The 23,598-nt window shown below is 38.9% G+C and overlaps 1 protein-coding gene across 5 annotated transcripts in view; it reads left to right on the forward strand.

Moving 5' to 3' along the window:
* Mctp2 (multiple C2 and transmembrane domain containing 2) overlaps positions 1-23,598 on the forward strand; it is a 219,554-nt gene that overhangs the window by 49,988 nt on the left and 145,968 nt on the right. For 4 of the 5 annotated variants that reach the window (XM_015493108.2, XM_048790320.1, XM_048790321.1 and 1 more), the window contains exons 2-4: positions 6,351-6,886; positions 19,519-19,581; positions 21,288-21,396. In XM_015493108.2, coding sequence (XP_015348594.1) covers positions 6,422-6,886; positions 19,519-19,581; positions 21,288-21,396 — 637 coding nt within the window. In that variant the 5' untranslated portion in view covers positions 6,351-6,421. The remainder of the gene's footprint in view (positions 1-6,350; positions 6,887-19,518; positions 19,582-21,287; positions 21,397-23,598) is intronic. The other variant, XM_048790319.1, reaches the window with a different exon arrangement.

Genomic DNA, 23,598 nt, shown 5'->3' on the forward strand with positions numbered 1-23,598 from the left:
GTTTATTGCAGCACAATTCACGATAGCGAAACTGTGGAGCCAACCTAGATGCCCTTCAGTGGAAGAATGGATAAAAAGTGGCGTATATACACAATGGAATTTTACTCAGCAATGAAAGAGAATAAAATCATAGCATTTGCAGGTAAATGGATGGCATTGGAGAAGATAATACTAAGTGAAGTTAGCCAATCCCCAAAAAACTAATGTCAAATGTTTTCTCTGATATAAGCAGGCTGACTCATAATGGGGTAGGGATGGGGAGCATGGTAGGAATAGATAAATTGTAGATAGGGAAGAGGGGTGGGAGGGTAAGGAAGGGGGCAGGGGATTAGCAAGGATGATGGAATGTGTTAGACATCATATTCCGAAGTACATGTATGAAGACACAAATTGGGTGTCAACATACTTTATATACAGAGATATGAAAAATTGTGGTATATATGTGTAGTAAGAATTGTAATGCATTCTGCTGTCATTTTTTTAAAATCAATTTAAAAAGTTCCTTGTACTATATCTAAGTTGCTCTATATAATATTGGAGACACAAACATGCAAGAAGGAATAAAAAATGAGCTAAACCAAGAAAAGGAAAAACTTAAAAATGAAAGTGGAAATATTATATCCTTATAGGTAATACATGGCTCAAAGAGGAAGTTTCAAGTAAATTAGACAAGTTTTTGATCTAGATGAAAATACCATATAGCACAATTTATGGAATGCAGATAATATGTAGTTTTAAACTTTATTTTCAAAATGAAGAAAGGGCTCAGATCAATCATTTGAAACCAGTGGTTGACAAACTTTCTTGGTAAACGTTCATATGGTATATATTTAAGCTTTGAAGCATATAATAAGTGTTAAACTGTGCCATTGAAGTACAAAAGAAGCTATGGCCAATGTGTAAGCTGATGGGTGTGGCTATATTCATTAAAACTTTATGTGCAAAAACAGGTGGTTTTGTGGATCTTATCTGCTGGGCTATAGTTTTTCACCTTTTGAATTTAGCTACCACCTTAAAGTCAAAAGAGAAAATGAAGCCAATGTCAAGCAGAAGAAAGGAAGTCATAAAGTCATAAGCAAACATGTATGATGTTGAAAATAGTGAAATAATTAAAGCAAAACTTTTTTCTTGGGGGAAAAAGTCAATAAATTGATAAAAGGCTAACATCTTAATTAATAATGGAAGGTTGAATGCATTCTCTTCAAGATCAGAGAAATTATAAGAACTTTCATTCTCATTTACAGGAAGTCTTTAAGCAGTTTAATAAGGCAAAAAAATGAAGGTTTATCATATAAAATGGAAGAAATAAAAATATCCGCATTTACAGAAAACATGTTTTTTTTCAAGATAGAATAGCCAAAGGAATCTAATAAAAATTATAAAACTAAGTAGATTTAGCAAGTTAAAAAAATTCAAGGTCATGGGCTGGGGTTGTAGCTCAGTGGTAGGGTATTTATCTAGCACGTGTGAGGCACTGAGTTCCATCCTCAGCACCACATGAAAATAAATAAATAAAAAAGATATTGTATATATCTACAACAACAAAATATTTTTTAAAAAAGGATTCAAGGTCAGCACACAGAATTCAATTGTATTTCTCTACATTAGCATTGTACAATTGAAAATAATAATGAAAAAAATATGCTCTCATTTCAACAAAAATGAAATACTTGTAAGTCTAATAAAACATACTGGATATGTATGCTCACTCCAGAATATACTGATGAGAGAAACCAAAGGAGATCTAAATACATAGCAATACAATATACTTATATTGGAAGACTTAACCTAGTAAACATGTCAGTACTTCCCAAACTCATCTGTAGGTTAATACAATGCAATAAAAATCTAGCAGGATTTTCTTTGGCATATATAGATGAAATTATTCTAAAATTTATACAGAAGTACAGAAGAACTAGAGTAGATAAGCAAGGTAGGGAGATAATGAATTTAGAAGAGTTGCACTTCCTGATTTTAAGACTAGCATGTCACAGTAATCAAAACAAGATAGCACTGAAAAACTGATAGCCACATGGATTCCTAGAACAGAATAGACCCAAAGAACACGCCCACATGAATGTGGCATTTGATGTTCAGGATAATGCAAATTAATTCAGTGGAAAATGAGGCAATGATATTAGAAAAAATTGCCATCCATATGTTAAAGAGGAACTTTGATGAAACCATAAACCTTATGTAGAAACTCCCACAAAATAGATCATAAATCCCAATGTAAAAGGTACAACTATAAAATTATTAGTAGAAAATGAGGGAAACTTGTGTTAACTGGAGTTAAGCAATAAGTTTGGAGACATGACTGACCCAGAAAGTATTTTCCATAAAAGAAAAAATAGTATCTGCTAACCTTCATCAAGCTTTAAAACTGAAAATTAAAAACCAAAATTTGATCATAAGACACCATTAAAATAAAAAAAGTCAATCTATAAAATGGTAAATATTTACAAGTTATGTGTTCATGGAAGGCCTTGTACCCAAAATATATCAGTAAAAAGAAAGGGAGCAGCCCAATTTTTAAAAATTGGGTAAAAGTCTTGTAGTTTGCTAAACTACACATAAAAATAGCAAATAAATACATAAAAAGGTTTCCATTATCACACCCCTTAGAAAAGTGAGAATTAAACATCTGAAATCTACAGCTGTTTTATTTTTAGGAGCTCAAAACTGGAAACCACTCATATGTCCATTAAGGTGTAATAGATAAATTCTGATACACTCAGACCATGGAATACTCTCAGCAGTGAAGAATATTCATTAATGACTGACTCCTGCACCAACTTGGGTGATTCTCAAGGGTCTTATGTTGAGCAAAAATAACTATGTTTTTTTTATTATTCTATTTATAAAACATTTTCAAAAAGATTGAATTATGATGATGAGGAAGAGATCAATGATTATTGGATGGGGGATTCTGAGGTGGGTATAACTCTAAGGGGAAGATCCTTCTCCTTATTGTGATGTTTATAAAACAAATCTTTATGTGTGCTAAAGTTACAAAACTATACATGAAAGGGAAGAAATGCCTATTTTCCTTTAAGGTGATTTAAAAAATAAAAAAATACATAATATATATATTTATTAAATTAAGATGATGAAACTGTTGTCTCCAGCATCCAGTGATCCTAAGCATATCCCTGCTTCCACCTGGACTAGCTCTTGAAAATGTTGCAATGTTCCAATATTGTATCCATTTCTACCAATTCCCCCTGATCCCCCAAAAGAGATGGAGGCTATGTATTTCACTGGGACCATTTACATGGAAAAGCAATGTTTTCACACAGAGAACGCATTCTTCAGAGATGCTTTTTGTTCATTTCAACCTTTTCTGTTTTCCATCACATTATTTGTTGTTGTTGTGTTTCTTGGAGATTCAAAACCTCTCCATTGTATGAGAGGTTATTTCTTCTCAGCCTTTCCATAAAATAATCAGGTTTCCCTCATTTCCTCTGAAGGGGAATGCAAGCATCTTTGGAAGTTGGATAGGTAACCTTGAGTCTGTGCAATATTCAGCAAGGAAATTCTTGGGACTTGGGTTCACTTTATTTGGTAGAAGCCAGGAATAAGCATTTTGAAAACACACTCTTGATAAGTCTGTGTCAGGAGGTGCAGGGACAATCTCTGTGAAATCATGTGGGATTTGAACCTGGGGGATACCTGTGTGCTTGCCTCTGTCTTTGACTCTCACTCTCATTACTTGTCTGAAATCCATAATCCTCTGCTTGACTGTTTTACACATCACAGGGTTTCATCATATTCTGTCACATGAGTGAGTCTTGAGCATTGCTACACCTGTCAAAGTTTCCATCTTTTGTTCCTTGTCACCTGAAGTGTACTGTGTTCATCCCACCCATGTGCCGTTGTCTTTGTGGTCAGAGACTTCATAGCACATGTGTTATAAGCAACCCTAATCCCATTGTTCTTGCTCACCTGTGACTGGCCACCCTCTCATTTTTATATTTGAAATACATATTACTTTCATTACAACCTTTTAGTTACTTAAATTGTTTTTTCCTCTGCCTCCAACTTTTAGTTGATCAGAATAATGTTTCTTTTGGTTGAAAACTATCTGGTTGAAATTAGCTTGGAATTTGTATAAATTATTTTGCTCAGAGCTTTTATTTGTGTTCTTTCATTTCTCATTCCTAGGATATTTTTCTCAAGGCTTAGGTGGGTGTCCTGGGTCCTTTATGGTGCCTGTCACATGGTGAATGTACCAAATATATCTGTTGGCTTGGATTTTTCCTTTCTCAATGTCCTATTCTGTATTAGGTAATGTGCTATATCTCCCACCTCCATTACATGCTAATTGAAGGAAAATATTTATAACTAAACATAGAAACCATGCACCATAGCATATCTGCAAGGTACAATACATGACTTGGATAATGCATTTGTGTTTTGCTAATGTGAAATACAAGTTTCTGTTTAGAATAAATTTTTCAATGTCATCAAAATGTCATAAAATATTTTTGAATATTTAAAGTCAGAATAATCCACTATGAAGTAGTTAATAAAAATGGCTAAAATTGTATTAAACACTTATTTATGATAAGCACTGTTCTTATCTGAATGAATTCATTCAGTTCTTACCATAGTCCCAGAAATACTTAGTATTAAGTTAATCTATGAAGTAGGAACAATAATGAGATATAGAGCTCTTATGTAACTTGACTAAGTTATCTAAAGTAGGCATAATGACAATAGCAATAATGATAAAAAGAGCTTTCCTTGACTGAACATGTTAATTCAGCAGATACTATGATTTATGCTTATCGTTTTATCTGTAAACTAGGTAATCTAATTCTCAAGCTATAGGTGATAAAACTTGGCCTTAGTGAGGTTACTTGCTCTCAAACATCTCAGTAGAATGTAACAAAGCAGAGAAGAATTCTAACCTGGAATTGGTCTCTAGAGCCCAATACCTTGATTCCAGCATTGCCCAGTTCTCACTGAAGGAACTAAGTTCATCTTGAACTGATGGTCATTGTAGAGAATAATGTCCTGACTTTCACCAGGCAAATGGCCATAGGAACCCTGATGTGTGGACTCACCAGCCTTTTCTTTTCAATGATTCAGTATCTTCTCCTTAAATCAGTTGGATAGGAGAACAAAAAACATTGAGTTCTTGATTTTAGAAAAATCTGTTTTGTGGAGACTCCTGACTTCTCTTTCTCAGCCAAATGTTGCAAAGTTATTATAGGGCAGGTCCCAGTGGCCTGGCCAGATCTTTTCACATTGAAACGATTTATGATGAGCCATTTGGCACATAAAATAAGGGTTATTTTTCCAAATTTGATTTTGATTTGATCTCTGCTAAACTTGACCTGTCATCTCTGAAGCCCTACTTTTGGACAGCAGCATTTACCACCCTTTGTGATGGCATATTTATTTGTGAAGCCTTTTTATTGTTCACATCCAATTGTTGGTTAGAATCACTTTTCTCCCCCCTCATGTCCTCAGACTGAGTTTCTGAGGCTTGCTCTTGTGAGGGTTCCAGTGTAGAAGTTTTGCCAGTTATGGATGAAGACAGAACTCCCACTTTTTTACAAATGTTTTTCTCTCTAGTCGCTCATTTTTTTTTTTGTTGTTGTTATATATTTTAAAGATGCTAGGCAGAATCCAATTTGGTGTGAGCATATTTTTGTCCTTCAAAACACATACTTGACTCTGGAGAGGAAGATGGCATGTTTAAAGTGACCGCTGGTGACCAGACTGCTAGTCTGCTACCTGTTTTTACCAATGAAGTTTTATTAGAGCACAGCCCTGTTCTTTCATGTAGGTGATGTTTATGTCATCTTGGAGGTCACAAGTGCAGAGGTGAGAAGTTGCAGCACATAGTACCTGTCCACAAAGTGTAAAAATATTTAATAAGTGGCCCACACGGGAAGCTGTTGGCTGATCCTGATTTAAAGGGAGTCCCCTGCCCCTAATCATGCTGATGAACTGCCCCTTGCACTGTTCTAGTAATTGTCTTTAGCTTTGCTTTTACAGGAAAGGGAATAAACAGTGGTCTTCCTAGGAAGCTTTCTTTTGGATCAACTTGACTGCCTCATTCACTGCTTCCAACTTTTCTATCATGGCTCTGATAAAAATCTTAAAAAGTTCTTTCTTAAAAGTTCTTTCTATTCCCAATGTACAACTATAACATGCTAATAAAAAGAATATTAGAAGAAAAAAATGCTTTTCCTGGCATTTGTAGAAGTTATGATTGAATTTTTGAATCTTGATCACTCAGAAGATAGCATGGGATTTCTGAGTTGTTTCCTTCCCACTTGATGTGCCCTGAACCCACCGAGAAGGCTCATGTTTTCTCTTTATGTTCTGTTTTATAGGAGTCACCGAAGTTGTTTTCAATAGAGGCACACTCTTTTGAAGAGTGAATTCTTTTGTTCTTCATGCAACCATGGATCTGGATAAACCATCTGTCTGGGACTCATTAAAACAGCGGACCAGGCCATTGCTAATCAATTTGAGCAAGAAGAAGGTAAAGAAGAATCCAAACAAGCCCTTAGACTTAAGGGCAAGACACCATTTGGACCGCAGGCTCAGCCTCTCTGTTCCTGACCTCCTAGAGGCTGAGGACTTGGTTCCAGAGGGTCGACCCTACTCAGGTCCCCAGTCGTCCTACACCTCGGTTCCCAGCAGCCTGTCCACTGCAGGGATCATTCCCAAAAGTAGTAGCAGCTCTTTGAAACAGTCTGAAGAAGAACTGGACTGGAGCCAGGAAGAAGCAAGCCATCTCCATGCCGTGGAAACAGACTCAGAGGAGGTTTACTCCTCTCCCGCTGAGGACCATCGGGCCTCCAGCCAGGGCATCTTTGAGTTCCAGAAACCTCCTCTCAGAGTGGATGCACAAGAAGAGCCTGAGGTGAGACCAGGGCTTGCACTTTCCAGTTTCATTTCCTTCTTTTCCTTTTTAAAATGTATTCTGTGCCCTTGGAAAATTTGGTCAGGGGTCATTTTTTGTGGTTAGCTTGGATAAGGAGAATGTCATTTACAAGAATTCAAATTAATGTAATATCGATTGCACCCAGGGTTCCCATTAGTTTCAAGTTGACCTCTAAGTATTTAAAAACTGTTACAAACAGCCTCTCTAAGACATTTTAAGACATTAAATGCTCTATTGAATGAGTTTTTTTTTTTTCCAATCCCTGGCAAACAAATGAGGACTTTAACTTCCATTTAACTTTTTGTTTAAATGTCTCTGTCAGTTAGTCTGTCTGTCTCTTTTTTAATAGACAAATCATGTACATTAGTGTGCCTAAGAAATTTATGACGGTGTGTCTCCCGTTGACTTTGACAGGGTTGGGTCTTCCTTCTATGTGTGAGGTTATGTAAGTATGTGTATATGAGCAGCTTTGCTTGCATTCTCTAAAAATAAATTAAGAAATAAGTGATTCAGCTTTAGTATTTCAACAAGGTTAGTCAGTCAAATGTAATTATGAGACAAAGCTAGTATTTCTATGATGGATTTAATTTTAAGTCCTATCACCATCCAGTTACCAAATCATGATTTGAATAATGAATGTAATCAGAAGTTTTTATTTTTTTAAATTCCTGCAGTAATGGCAGTAAAGTATATTTCAGTGTTAAAGTAAGAAAGTTAACTGTTTCTCTATTCCAGGTTACTGTTAGAATTGAACAGAAAACTATTTAACTGGGATTTGGGGTTTATTATTCAAATAAAAGTCTATTGATTATTAAATTTATTTAGGTCTTTCAGGGGGGTGGGTAATGGGATCATGAAGGCTCAGAAGATTGTGTGGCTGTATTCTTTTGGATACTTTACTATGTTAGGGTACCACTACTCAGTAAATTACTTAACTGTATTTTTCTTGAACATTAACATTTATGAAATCTTTTTTGTAAAACTTACTCTTGTATGCAAATTTAAATTATGTGTTTCCACTAAACAAAATGCAGAGTTTGTGAATTACTAAATTATTTCAGTATGGTGAGGTAACGTGTTGAACTCTATACTGAAATTAATCTTCATTATCTTTTTACTTATTATCCAATAAGCAAAAATAAGTGGACTTCTTGGCTTTGATATACTTAAGTTTCCAGTTAGAAGGATTTTTAAATTAACTGCAATCAAACTGAGCACTGTGGAACTGTTTTCCCCTTTGTTTGAATGTGTGTAGGTATTTGAATGCTGCCTAGACTAGGTGCTATAAATGGAGAGCTTGGAAGTGGAGGTGGGTGAGAAGGTGACTATGCTCAAGCTATGAGCTTTGGGGAGACAGCCTTGCACAACACAGCCTGAGGCAATCAGATATTAGAGCTATTCTTGCAAAGCTTCTAAGTCTGATCCCCTAGCAGCTTAGTAGAGTGGAGGGGAAATCAATGTGTGGGGGATGGTCACATATCATGTTGAGGCAGTGTCCGGGCTGGCAGAGGATAGCTCATTAGCCAAGCCAGGAAATGTGACCAACACAGACCTGAAGTGTGGCTGTGTGCTTTTGGCTATTCTGTCCTATCTGGTAAAGAGGCTTCTTAGGAAGCTTTCTGGAAGTGATGGAGGAAGGATGGTTAGTGGGTATTGGCTGTTTGCTCACAGGCTAAATACAGAAATCCTGAAATAAGAAGGGTCCTTCAAGAATAGTTTATTCTGGATCATTTGATTTTTCTGTTTTAATTTGGCCATTTTTTTTAAAAAAGTATCATTCTTAAAAAAGAATCTTTTACTTCCCTTCTACAGTTATAGGAGATAGGAGATAGAGACTAGTATCAATTATTTTACCTAATATTGAGGTTCTCATCACTCAAGTGTCATTTATCTGCTGGTTTCATTTTTTTTTTTTTTTCTGCAGAGGATGGAGGGACTGAGCTGCAGCTAATCACCCCTAGGATTACCTGCAGTCAAGTGTATAGCTCTGTCCACCCTCCCTTCCTCCCCTGCTTCTCTCTCTGCTACTGTTTATACTGTGTGGGCCTCTCCCACTACCTAAGGATCCAGAGTTTATCAACTGGTAGAGAAGCACTATACCCCTAATTATCTTCTCTACTAGGATGGGTTAATGTAGAGAACCGGCATGACCGGGAGAGAATCCTCTAATTTGCCTTCTGTATCCAAGGCTTAGCTTCATACCTAACAGGCAGTCTGAGCTCAACCAGCACTTGTTTAATGTAAACACTAATCATGGAAATATGTATACTTACATGAATAGAATTTTTGTTAGTGTTTTTGTCATGAATTTTCTCTAGGATTTAATTGAATCAACCTTTTGTTAATATATAAATTTTCATTTAGAAATGAAATCTCCTTTAATATGATGGTAAGTGAACTTACAAAGAAGTTTAGGCAGGTGTAGCTGCCCTAGCCCAAGCCTGATGCTAATCTAAAATCTGATTTTTTTTTCCTGCTTTTTAAAATACAGAAGTCCTACTGAATTCACGTCATCTGAGAGTCTTGAAGTCAGTTAGTCTGTATCTTGGATCTGCACATCTGTTTCTCATGAATAGCCTAAGGCTTTCTACAACTTTAATGGAATGGGGGAAGAAAGGAGGAGGAAGGAAGGGGTTGGCATGTGACCAATCTGGTGTACAGCAAGGACAATCAGAGGCTTGCCAAATATCCTCGGTGTAACTTATTTTGTTTGTAGCTTTCCAGAGGGGATGAGGCAAAGGACATCTGTGGTCTGAGGGACCCATTAAAGAGTTGTCTCACTTGTTTTGTGCCAGTGCTGGCTTGGTGCCAGGTTGAACCTACAGCAATGGGATAGGACCTCGATTATCAGTCATGTCTGAATTCCACAGTTACTCTCCAGTCCTGCCAGTGTCGGCACAAGAAGTGAAATATTGGTTTATGGTTATGGGGAAATGGAATGAGGAGACCAAGTAGGAAAGTGGAGATGCAGTGAAAGGGAGATGGGATGTTGGGGTGTACAAGAGACGGGCAGCCTCAAGTTGCCAGTGCAGGGGTTCAAACCGGTCATTAAATGGAGAAAGCAGACTTAGGAGAAAGGATGTAGTGGCTGAAGAGGACCCTGCCAGATCCCCCTCTTGAACCCCAGTTTTTCATTGTTTGTATATCCCCCAGAAACTTTGAGATAATTTTCTGTCAAAACAATTGACACTTCCCTGAAATGTTCCCCCAGATACAGACAATTGTTTCTCAGCAACTTTGTCATCACAACGTTTTGCTCAATCCCAAGTCCTGTGAACGACAGGGGAGTGTTTTTTCTTTCCTCTCTTTTCACACTTTATGAAGCTTTCCTTTATCCATCTCCCATCTGCTTCTTCCTCCTTTTCACCCTTCATCTTCCCTTACAGAAATCCCTTTCATCCTCCCAGGCCAAGGTAACCTCTTCCTTTTCTCTGGTGCTTTTCCCAACTCTGCAAACAGTAGCCTCACCTGCTTTCATTTTCACAGCATGCTGCTTTTCCTGTCACTCAACACTAGCCTCAGTCTTTGTGTAGAAAGTGGTAGAGAGAGGAAGGGCTGACCACGTGGAGAGGAAGTGAATTGGTGCTGGGCAAGGATGATGTTGGGTAAGGGCATCACTGACTTTGAGAAGATCACTCTGCTCCAAGACCTGGGTCAACTGTCTAGTGGACAGCTGCTTTGAGGACTGACTCATACTAACCAATTGGTCATGACACCCCTCTACCATTAGCTATCACAAGTAATTTGCAATGAGAATGAAATACTGGGTAGCCACTAAGGTTCCTTTTGATGTAAACAGCTCTTTCTTTATTGTTGTGAAGGTCCTTTGGAAGTCAAATTGTTACCAAAGTCAACTTTATTAATTGGTTGTCTCAGGGCCTGGACATGTTTCCCCAGTGCCAGTCTTTATGAGAAGTCACTTTAGAGTCAGGAGGCTGGTGCAAGTGAATCTTTGCAAGGAGGGTGGGTGAGTTCTGTGAATGGCATTTGGTGAAGTTTGTCTCACAATGAGGATTGAGCTAATGATGAGAACGGGACATCCTCACACCCCACCTCAAGGCCACCTTCCTTCTGCTTTATAGGTGACCCAGCTAGCTAACAGAGTTCATTCGGACTCAAAGTTCTGCTTCCCACTGAGCACATCTAAACTTTTACCCAGGCTTCTCTGCATGGTCACTCTTTTTCTGATTGACACACTGTTTCATTGATTATATATTATCACTTTCTGTCATGCTGATGCCTTATCAGGGTGAACTGGTATTCACATTATCTCCTTTATGTGACTTTGTACATCTGGGCTTAGATGGACAAAGAATGGTTGCTATGGACTGAATTGAGCCATCCCCAATTCACATGTTGCAGTTCTAGCCCCCACCCCCCACCATGCAACTGTAGTGGAGATATGGCCTTTAAGAGGTGATTTAGGTTAAATGAGATCATAAGTTTGGGACGCTGATCTAATAGAAGTGATGTATTTATTGAAGATACCCCTGAGATTCCTTTTCCCACCATGTGAGGACATTACAGGGAAGCTGGTCATCTACACGCCAGGAAGTGGCCTTTAACAGGAACCCAGTGGGACGGGACCTTGATCTTGGACTTCTAGATTCCAGAAGTCTGAGAAAAAAGAATTCTGTTATTGACGTTCCCAGTCTGTGATATTTTGCTATCACAGCCTTTACTGAGATGGTGGTTTTACAGTTTCATTCTCAGAGGATGATCAGTGAGATCATCTGAGACTTGAGGCTGAGGAGGAAGTAAGAACACTTTAGAATACTGTCAAACACCCCTCTCCACTCCCACACATAGTCAAATACACACACACACACACACACACACATACACGTATAAAATCGTTGTTTGGAAGTTTTTTTTTCATTATATGAGAGCTCCCAAGGGTTAGAAATGATGCCTCCTTATTTTTTTTCCATCTCTCAGCCTTTCTGCAAACACTCTCTATGTATATGAATATATGTTAATTTATGTTGTTTCTGCAGTTGGCTTTCAAACCAAAGCCAAAGCCAATGGTAGGTGCTTTGAGGGTCATTAGAAATTCAATTGGTTTGGGGCATATGGTGACGCATGGAGTCCCTGGGTACACAGAATGCTTTCTTGAGGAGTTTACAGTGTCAGAAGAAGAGTAAAGAAGCTAAAGTTAAGGAGACCTGAGAGGGACAGGAGCTTATTTTCTTCTTCTTATCTTAATTTTTCTTCTTTCTTCCTTTCCTAGACAGCAGTAACCTACTATAACCTATGGTAACCTACTGTAATAAGTTAGGTATTTAGAAAAGGTATTTAGAAAAGGCTGAGTTTGTTGACCTTGGTGTTTATGATGAAATTGATATTAGTCTGAGATACTGGAAAAAACTGAGCAATAATAGGCAGAACATTATGGTATATCCATGTATGAAAATACGACAAAGAAGCCCTCCCACACACATGCAGACACACACATTTTATTATAATGCAATAATAAAATAACAATAGTAATAAGGGAGATCAGTAGAGTGGAGAAAGTGAATGGTGGGGAGGGAGGATGGAGGGAAAGGGGAGGTGCTGGGGAATGAGAATGATCAAATTATGCTATCTACATAAATAAATATGACATGAATCTCAGTGCAGTGTATAATTATAGTGCACCAATAAAATATTACTTAAAAAATGCTAAGCAACCTCACACCAGTGTTAGGTGGGTTAGGGAGGAGTCTGCATAGGATGACTGGGAAATGTTTACTGCAGGGGCCTCTGGATGATGAGTAAGACCCACAAGTGGAGCACAATGCAGGGCAGTTAAGCTTCATGTCTGAGGTTACACAGATAGAAGGCTTTGACCCGGCACCTGGCAGTCACAAGTACCTAACAAATGCTCACTGCTCTGATTATGGTTGCATGTATTAGCCTTATTTTAATTATCTGCTTTAGTTTAGAATGAAGCAGTTGTTTGGGGAATTTTAAAGACTTTCCTAAAATCATCCAGCTATGAGAGACAGAACCCAAATATAAATTCATGATTTATACCCTGAATCCTAAGCCTGTGCACAGAATTATGTTTCCAACACAAATCTGTAAGTACAGTTTTACAACTTCAGAGGACTCAGAACTGGAGAGCCACACAAGTCAATCATAAAAGGAAGACGTTCTTTTTTCTGCATCTACTGTGGCCCATTAAACACAGTGATAATTACAGTGGTCAGAGGAGCTTACTGTCTTGGTCAAAACCAAATGATCAGGAATGGAAAGATCATTTCCCTCTCCCTGTCATCTTGCAATTCCTCCATGGAGTAGCTCCTTCCCTGACATCTCATTTGGTGGTTGGAATTGTAAACAACTAGCTTTGGTGCTAGCTCATGTGGGTGAGTTAGTGGTTTCGCGTTACTCCCATTGAGATGTTTCCAGAAACCCTGCTTGGCAACCACAGAGCTTCAGTTTAGTGACCACAGAGAAGCAAAGTATCAAACCACTGAAGAGAGGAAATGGTCTCCAGCTTGCAAAGTGAAGCAAGTGCGTCAGTCTCACTACACCTCATTTACGTGTTCTGAACTATTTCTGTTTGATCTCCAAATCATACCCCAATATCATGGTGTCAGTGAGGCAGATATGCAGGCACGTCCCAGGACCCTTCATGAACATGGCCTCCCCTTTCTTGTACCGTCCCTCCTTCCCCATCTGTTGGACTGGATGCTGACCTCATGCTGATGCTAGGGACAGCACTAGAGACACAGCAGTCAACAACTCTGGCAGCATTTCCTCTCCCTCCTGGAGTGCCTCTTCTGAAGAGTGACAGGCTACAGATGTGATCAGAAAGTGATAAATATTATGAAGAGAAATAAAGCAGAGATAGTTCTAGGGAGTGCTTGGGTTCAGCTGTCACTGTTTTGAAAAGAGGGGTCAGGAAAGACCTCTTCAGAGCAGATAACCTTGACACCAAGCCATAGGGGAAGTGAGGAAGATAGTCATGTACCTATCTAGAAAAAAAAAAGCAAAAACAAGAAAGAGAGGACAGCCAGTGGAAAGGACCTGGGTGGCAGGAGTGGGCTTGGTGTGTTTCAAGAAGTATAAAGAAGTACTGTGGCTGGAGAGGAGGGTGTGAGGGGCAATGCTGGGAGACATCAGGGAAGTTAACAGAGATCATTTCACACAGTGCTTTCCCATCTGCCGAGCAACTAGTAGACTAGAGCAACCACCTGGGAGACTGAGTGGGCAGGATGCAAAGGCACCTCCTGTCAATGCTGCATGTCTCACAGGCAGGCAGAATGAGGCAGCAGCTTTTTGGGAGTGCCTGCTGTAGACACTGGGAATAGCAATCTATAGAAGCTCTGCCCCCGAAGGGAGTACTGGAGGAAGACTGCCCAGGCTGATGGGGTTGTGTGTGGGCAAGACAGCATGACCTGAGGCTCCATCAGCCAGCCCTCTAACTGTCATAAGCTGCGAATGTTGGTGGGAATGAGGGGACTTGGGTTGCTGGACAATTTCATGGAGTTTAATTTTTTTTCTTATTGTGCATGTTTATGGAGTACAGCGTGATAATTTGATACATGTGTACAATGTGTAATGATCAAATCAAATCACTTTCTTCAGAGAGTTTTTTGTTACTTCCCAAACACATCTGCTGTTTTAATAACAACAACAATAATGATAGTGATAAAAAGACATAACAACTCCAGTCTAATACCACTTCCTGTGAGGTTGTGTGGAAGGAGCTCCACTACTTGCTGTGTAGGTACTATCTTATGGGACCACCTTTACTTGGTCTATTTTCTATACAAAGAGCCTACCTAGCCCAGTGTCTGGCCCAGAGAATCCACTCTAATATCCATTCATACAATTCCATTCAAATATCCAGTGAAGGAATTAATTTTTCTTTCAGTAACCTATAAAGTAAGCATCTTGTTTTGCCACTTTGAGAGATGTCTATGTTTCTTGAATTTTAAGTACATTGTTTTTCCCAGAACTGAGAGCTAAGAAGTAGCAGAAGTGGGATTTGGAACTAGGTCTTCATGATTCTAAGACTTCTTTACTGTTGTGCAGTGCTGTTTTCCCAGCACATCAGACAGGGTGGGCTGTTTCTGGATGCTCGAGGCACAGTTGTGGTACAGTGAATAGAGTGGAGTCCTGGGTGTATTCCTGAAGCCCTAACCTTCCTACTTCCCACTGGCGACCATTTATTTTTCTTCCACCTCCGGCTTCTTTATTTGTAAACTTGCCAGTTTACAAATGACAACTGGTGGACTTCTTATATGAAGATAACAAGAGTGAGTATGTGTGAATTAGGAAGCACTAAGCAATTATAAAGGGAATTATTATTCTTTAAAAATTTCTCTTGCTAATTATTATGCAAACATTTATGGAAAGTCAGTGGAGAAATATTAGTGATAAGTAAAGAATGGTTTTAAAGCCTTGTACCAGTACTTGCAAACTTTTTCTGTAAAGACCCAGATATTAATTGCATTTGGCTTTTGGGGGCCACTAAGTTCCTTGGTTACCACTAATTAATTCTGGTGATGTAGCATGAAGTCAGTCGTGGATGGTAGATCGATGAGCAGGCAGAGCTGGTTTTCAATTAGACTATTTGTCAAAACAAGTGGTAGGTTGGATGTGCCTCACAGGCTGCAATTTATGAAATGCAGTGTGGGCAAGATGGCGTGACCTGTGGTTAAACAGGGTAGATGGGCGTGCGCACGCACGCACACACCACACACACACACAATTATGTTTTGTTAAGTTTGTTAGATATATTCCAGGATTAGCACTTTTAACAATTTTGGAGATGAGAACAAATTAAATATATAAACCTTGATTGTATGTTCAATAGCCTCCTAAAAGGTGCAAAGGCTGAATATGAATAAATACAGCTATTTGGTAGGCCTGATTGTTTCTGTTTATTTATTTAATTTTGGAATAGATATTCTGATTTTGACCTCTAATTGCCATTTGGCTTATCTTTTATGCTTTCACTGTGTCCTGAAGCTGCTAATGGTCAGTCTAGCCAACCAAACCTTTTTGCTTATTTTATTACTGTTCGTCCTGTAGATATTTCTGTTTGTGATTCCTGTAGTCTTAAATATGCACATTCTCAAAAGCCTGGAGTGAGTTACAGAATGAAATAAATACGTCCTTTGCTAAACTAAAATAGAGTAGCTTCCAAAAACAAAATAATTGATCTTCTTAGCAAACATTTTACTCTTAGGTAGCTCTTCTGGATGTGGGTGTATGTTGTCTTCTACTAAAGTTTAAATAGCCAGTAATTGCTAACATAGTTTGTGATTTGGCTTCCTGTGTGTAGTTTATGAAACGATCTTTCCGACAGCCACAGGGGAGGTGGTATTTGTATAAGATCACAAGCGGTTTATACAAAAGGAAAATATTGTTTATTCACATCAGTGTCTTGCTCTCAAAATCTTCCCATAACTAGATGAGATTTTCTTTTTTAAATAATTGATGAGTTTATTTATGTATCGTCCCATATTCTGCTGAATTGTAATAGATTTGCATTCTTGTAGCTGAGGATCCTCCTATAAAGGGAATGCAAAATATGTGCTACCTTCCCATAAATTTCAAGTTTGTAAGGTAGAATGGAGACACCACTGCAAACTCACAGTCATTGAAAACCAACACCAAAATGTGTTTAGCTACAAGTCAGTGGTAAGACTCATGTGAGAGATGACACCCTCATACTAGTGTTCATCCCAGTATGTTAAAGCTGTATTTCTGAATGCTTGTGTGTAATTATGTAGGTCATCATGTGGAAATTTATTAGCTTCAATATTCAAAATTATTTCTTTTCCCGAGTACACACTTAAGCACAATAGGTTTAAAATTGTAATAACTGATTCTTAAAGGATAAACAATCTGTAATATATCCATATGATAGAATACCACTTAGCAATTAAATGAGGAACTTGAAAATTTAGAAGTCACTATGCTAAGTGAAAGATGCCCATCTCAAACATTTACATACTGTATGATCCCATTGATGTGATATTCTGGAAAAAAAAATTAAAGATGTGATGAGAGCCGATTAGGAGTTGCCAGGGGTTAGGAATTGGAGGAAGTTCTGACTGTAGTGGTATGGAAGAGAGGGGTGTTTGGGGTAACAGAACTGTTTTGTATCCTAATTGTTCAGGCATTAGTCAGATTTGTCCATGTATTAAAAATCTCAGCACTCTCACACAGGTAACATGTCAAATTTTCTTCAAATTAGTGACTTCTGTTGACATAAATATTAATTGTGCTCTTTTTAGTGAAAACAATTTTTTTTGAAAAAAATTTCTTCAAACTAGTGACTTCTGTTGACATAAATATTAATTGTGCTCTTTTTAGTGAAAACAAAGTCATTGATATAGTTATTGGGTTTACAAAATAAGGTGAAAATAATACCACTTCTACTCAGTGAATAATACCAGAGACTCTATGTAAGAGTGTAGGGAATATTCAAAGTTATGTGTCCCCCAGTGGCTATAAGTCGTCCTCTCGTGCATATGGAACATTTTCCTGTTCTTTATGGTAATCACTTTCCTGCCTCAGTGTGTATATATGGTGTATGACAGTTACAGTGGCTGTGGGAATCATAACTTTAAGTTCTGTGACTTTTCTGTGAGTAAAACCAGCCATAATGTTGAATTAATGCCATTCCTCACATTGAATTTCCCTGCTGTTATAAGTGGAAGACTTACCACATTTTGAATAAGAGCTCTGTGTTCATTTCTGATAGCAGGTAAATGATGGTGGTTGTTTTGTCATTTAATTAACGTCATCATTAAGTACAGTGAGGCCAACCTGGGAGAATATATATCGTGTATAAATCTGTAGGGGGACCAAATTTAGGCATCCATCTGGCCTCTTTTCCCATTGCAAGTAGAAGATACCAGGCCAACATGATCTGTGGCTAATAACAGATATTTTAAACAGAAATTCTGAACCTAGACCTGGTAGTTTTTTTTAAAAAATTGTCTTGAAACAGGATTGGCCAAATGGAACTTACTTCATTTAACCCACTTGAGAACAATAGTGGGGGATTTTCAGGTTGCAGAGCATCAGATAACACTGGTGACTGTTGGCTCTGCATGTGAAGTCATAGTTATTGACATAGTAATCAGGAAGAAGTTGAATTCATGGGATTTGATAGTGTACAGTATTAAAGATATATGAAGAGATCTTTTAATGTTGTGAAAGTTGAGTAAGGTAATTGATTCTTATCATAAAGCAACTTTTGGACTGGCCTGCTGACTTTTTAGAGATAGCACATAAAGGAGATACCAAGAACACAAAGGACAGGTAGTTTAGCAAAGTACCTGCTGCCCCCTTTCTTGTTTGCTGGGAGGTTGAGCCCAGGGCTCCTTTTTTTGTGGAAGCAAACTTCTCACCATCAGTGTTGGGGCCTGAAAGATCTCTAGCAGGAGAATAGAACTGATTCCCTGTCTGGAACTGGGGTTTTTATTGCCGCATCTAGCTCTGAGAGTGTATGTCTTGGAAGGCACCCTACCATCCAGGATCTCTAATTGTGCCCAAGATGTTCCTAGTGGTCACTATGGATGAAAGAACAAAGGACATTTCCTCAGTGCCTTGGGTCCTGGCTCCCATCCCCAATGATTCATGGTCATCTGATCAATCTCTGCAGACCTCTTTCCTGTCTCCAAAGTGGCCTCTAAACCTTGGAGTTATCTAACCATTTTTGGAGGGGAAATCCCATCTTTTATTCCACACAAGAAATCAGCTCTGGCTGATGTACCAGAAAAATAGGAATGTGCTCCCATGGCTTGGGGGGGTGGGTGGGATCTGATCCTCTCAGTCCTCTCCATCCTGCCTTTTATTACAGTCAATTGTCCTCACAGAGCATGAAAGCTCTTCTGTGCACACCCTCGTCTGTACACTTAAGACCTGACACAACTAAGATCTCTGCTGTTCCCCTACTAACTAATGAATCGTACAAGTTTTAATACCTTGTGGAATCACATCCAGCATGGGGGAGGTATGTTTATATTAGGAAAGATATATCTCTCACTGTGAGCTCATTTGGGCAGAATTTGCATTTCCTAGTTTTGGGTCAGTGACTGACTATATAGTTGTTGGGCCCATGGAGATCTGGTTTGAGGAAGGTCGTTCACATCTTGAAATGCTTCCTACATTATTGACATGCTCAGTTCTCTGGATCTCAAGTTGCTCATCTCCCTTGGAGTTGAGCATAATGTTGAATTAATGCCATTCCTCACATTGAATTTCCCTGCTGTTATAAGTGGAAGACTTACCACATTTTGAATAAGACTGCATGTGTCCTGGGGGGGGGATCAAGCCCAGATGGCCCACCCTTCTGTTTTCACTTGATCAATGGTATTTGCTTGCTAAGCATGTGGATGAACTAGGGCTACTCATGGTCCAGCAGGAGAATAGAACTGGTTGTCCCAATATTCCAGTCAATGACTTTGGCAAAAGCTGTGGACAAACTAATGCCTTTCAGTTCACCTCTTCTGCCCACACAAACAGGACAGCAGCCCACACACCTGAAACTGGATATGCAAATATCAGATTTCCAAAGGGGAAGACCTGAGAACAGATATTATCATGGACAATCATTCATTTGCTTTTTAAATGAAGGCTTTTCTTCTTCTTTGCAGAAGTTACGTGGCAATGGTGATCTGAATGCTTCTTTGACATCTCAACATTTTGATGAACAATCTGTGAGTGACCTTCCTTAAAAACAAACACTGAAGTAAACATTATAAGTGTTTCTTATCAAATGTTCATATTTCTTTGTCTCTTTTACTTCTAAAGAATATAAAAGCTCTACCCACCTTCACAAACCGGCCTTGCCAATTTTAGCTGGAAGAAATTAATTCAGTATCTATTGATTGGTCATACTGGAATAGAGTCTTCTAAAAATACACAGAAGCTATGAAATTGAGAGAAATGGTAAAGGAGACAAAGCCATTTTGAAGTCCTTTGAAATTTTCTAAAGAAGACTTGTCAATGGCGGCTTTGGCCACAGAATCGATTAATTGTCTAATAAATGAATGATACATATTTTCATCTGTCCTCTTTGAGGAGAGGCAGAGATTTAAACTGGCTCAATAATTTCACTGGATTCATGTAATATATATATTAAAAAATCGACTTCAACTTTATGGCCCTAGGAGATGGTATGTTTCTGGAAAGGAAAGTAATGCAGTTTGTGGGAGGTGAGAGAAGGAAAGTAAGAGGAGGAGACCCCAAGAGTGGGTGCCAGAGAATGAAAGAACATGTGGCAGATCTGGGAGACTGCTGGGCAGAGACGGTGTGGATGTCCCATGTGGATACAAGCAAGGGACGTGTGTCTGATGGTCGTGAGGGCTTATTAGGAGGGATCTGCTGGGTGTCAGGCACTGAAAAGCTTACCACAGGTGGAGAAGGTGTGCCAGAGCTGTTAGGGATGGGTGTGAAGGTGGAGAATGGGAGGCATTCTATCTCTGAGGTTGGAAGTGTGGCCACAAGTTCATGGAGCCACGCTGGCAGCTGTATTTCTGCAGGCTGTTTCCTCTCAGAACTCTACCATACTATAAGGAATGCCAGAGAAAATTGATGAGTTTAAGGATTTTCAGAGATTGGCATATCCCTTATCTAATCATTGGGAAGTTCATCCTGTGAAGAAATAATCATGATTGCCTTTGAATTCAGATAAGATCCTACTGGGGGAAATAAGAAGGATTTGTTAATAAAATTGTTGCAATCTGTATATGGGGTAAAAATGGGAGTTCATAACCCACTTGAATCAAAGTGTGAAATATGATATATCAAGAACTATGTAATGTTTTGAACAACCAACAATAAAAATTAAAAAAAAAGTGTTGTGTCAATCAACTTTTCATTGCTGTAACTAAAATACCTGACAAGAACAACTTAGAGGGGGAATAATTTATATGGGGTTACAGGTTTGGAGGATGTAGTCCAGGGTCAGCCAGCTCCATTGCTCTGAGCCCAAGGTGAGACAGAACATCATGGTGGAGAAAATCTGCTCAGCTCGTGGCAGTCAGGAAGCAGAGAGGGTGGGTGGTATTGGGGTGAGGAAGGGGTCAGGAGGGGACAAATCCTTCCAGGGCATCCCCTAGTAGCCAACTTCTTTCAGCTAGGACCCACCTCTGAGTTGTCCATTCCACCATCAATGGGCTAATCCATCAAGGAGATCAGAGTCCTCAAAACCCCACCTCTGAATACCTGAGGGTTGGGGGACAATCCAGATCTAACCCTCAAGAGTAATGTAAATAAATTATCAATGTGAGTGGGGCTTGGAGATAACACTTGACAATGGTTGTGACCTTTTTCCTTATTGAATTTAAGAATGTCTTTGCTCGGGCAGAAATTTTATTATTGGGTTCAAGACTTGATTTATATGCCTCCTTTGTCTCTACAGACTCTCGAGGAGGCTGGTGATGGCCTAAGTAACCTCCCCAGCCCTTTTGCATACCTCCTCACCATACACCTGAAGGAAGGACGCAACCTGGTTGTCCGAGATCGCTGTGGTAAGGCCGGTTCTGTTGGCTCTTTGTAGCCTGAGAACCTTTTTCTGTCTACCCTTACGTGAAGGTTGTTAGTCATGTTTTTCATGTCGGCATGATTTAGGACACACCAGAACTGAAGCCTAAGCATCTCCAGGCACAAGACGTATGCAAGGAATTCTTTAAATGCACTGAACCCTGCTGTCATTTTTTAAAATTATTAAATTAACAACACTGACACATAAAGTTATTTTAGAATGAATAACTATGGTACCCTTATGCTTGGCATATAGCAACTATTCATAAGCACATCTGCTTGACCCTATTTTTTAACTATCTATAAGAAAGCTGTGAATAGATTTTTTTTGGATGAGGTCATCAAATAGACACATTGATAGAAATGTCCCTTAAGTCCCCACCCCATCATTCTGCCTTGAAATTCCACTGAACTGTCTATAAAAGTTATTATCTGAGATGATTCTGTACAAACTCCTGACATGTCTGTATACATTTCCTTATGTTCATACCTACATATATATGACAAAATCAAGATGGAACTATAATGCCCACATTATCCTATAATAAGCTATTTCTTAACCTTACAATTTTTGAAGATTGATAACAATATCTTGAAGTTTTCCCATGTAAATCTTTTTAAAGACAATGTAATACTCCATACTATGAAATTTCATTTATCTCTTCTAATGATGATGCCTGTTTTTTGTCTACTTTGTTGGCCATATAAATGATGTGTATTCCCCTGTGCGCAGAGAAGGTTATACTTTACATTAAAAAAAAAAAATCTCATGGGTTTAAGAGCAGACAGTGAGCCACACTGTCTGGGATCAAATTTTGGCTTCTTTATTCTTTGTTGTCTGATTTATAGGCTTCTAGGTGCCTCACCTATAAAACAAGAATACTAAAACAAGGTAACAATCAAAAACTTTTTAGGCTTTTAGGAGGATTGTAGATATTCACTTACATAAAGTCCCATGTGCTTAGTTGAGATTTTCTTTTTTATAACTCTTTATAATTTTCAGCATTTACATTTATTGTCTGATGCAAATATTTGTCTCCCCATCCATTGCCTCTCCCTAATCTTATGGCCTCTTGTGTCCTTCAGAGGTTTTGCATTTCATCATGCAAATATCACTGTTTTTTTGTGGTCTCTTTTTTCCCTGCATTTTGTTTAGTGGTTGACGTCTTCTTATTCTGAGGAGTCTTGATCTTGCTTCAGGCCGTGACCTCTTTCTCCTGTTGCTTCTACTCCTTTTGGAAGAGCTTTGCGAGGAATGCAGGGTCTTTGGTCTGTCCTCTGTGTCTCTCACCTCTCCTTCCTCCTCCATCCCATAGCCTTTTCCTTTGGGGAGGAATCCCTTGGTTTGGTTTTCATTCATCCATCTTCTGGTTGGTTGTTAACTTTGTGCTCTTCTGTTCACTAATTGAGCTGTCATGTCTTCATTGTTATCACAGGTCTAATTTTGTGTTTCAGAGGAAATAATGCCATATCCATCTGAGAAGATCAAGGATACATTTCAAATCCATTTGGTGGTTTTCTTGCTCTGGGATAGCAGTCCGTTGTATTTGCTGTGGGACTTTAGTTTCTTTGCAGGTCTGATTCTCTGAAGAGCTGTGTTCGTCTTGTTATGCATGTGTCCTTGGTCCCCCACTTATGGATGCTATTTTCCTTTGCTGTGTCCTGCCCTATTTGACAGTAAGGAGGCTGGGGCATGCAGTTGGACAAGATGAGCCAGTAGTTCAGGATGAATACTTCCCAGTCCTCCTTCCTGTTCCTCCTGGTTATCAAGTGACACTTAAGGCCTCCTCTCTGGCTTCCTGCCTGCCCTCTGCTCTCCTGCAAGGGCCTTTACTGGTCATTGATCAGCATGCAGGGAAAGGAGCCTAGTGACCCATTTATCCTCTCTCCAAACATTGCACCAACCCTGCTGAGGTGATTTCTGTTTCCTGTACCTGCTGTCTCTAAGTTTGGCATATCCCTGATTGACTGCCCTGCAGTTTCTCATCCATTCCACCCCCGCCCTAGAAACCTTTTGGCTATGACTTTCTACTGCTTATGTTTTGGACCCTGGATTCTTTTATAAATCACCTGGTTTCCATTTGTCCAGACTGTGTGAAGGATGTCTCCCCCCACTTTTTTTTTTCTTAAAATTTCTCTCATGTTCTTCTTTTTTTCTTTCCTATTTTCTCAGATGTATCATTTCAAAA

This window comes from Marmota marmota, unplaced genomic scaffold, assembly GCF_001458135.2.
Source record: "Marmota marmota marmota unplaced genomic scaffold, marMar, whole genome shotgun sequence".
In the NCBI taxonomy this organism is placed as follows: Eukaryota; Metazoa; Chordata; class Mammalia; order Rodentia; family Sciuridae; genus Marmota; species Marmota marmota.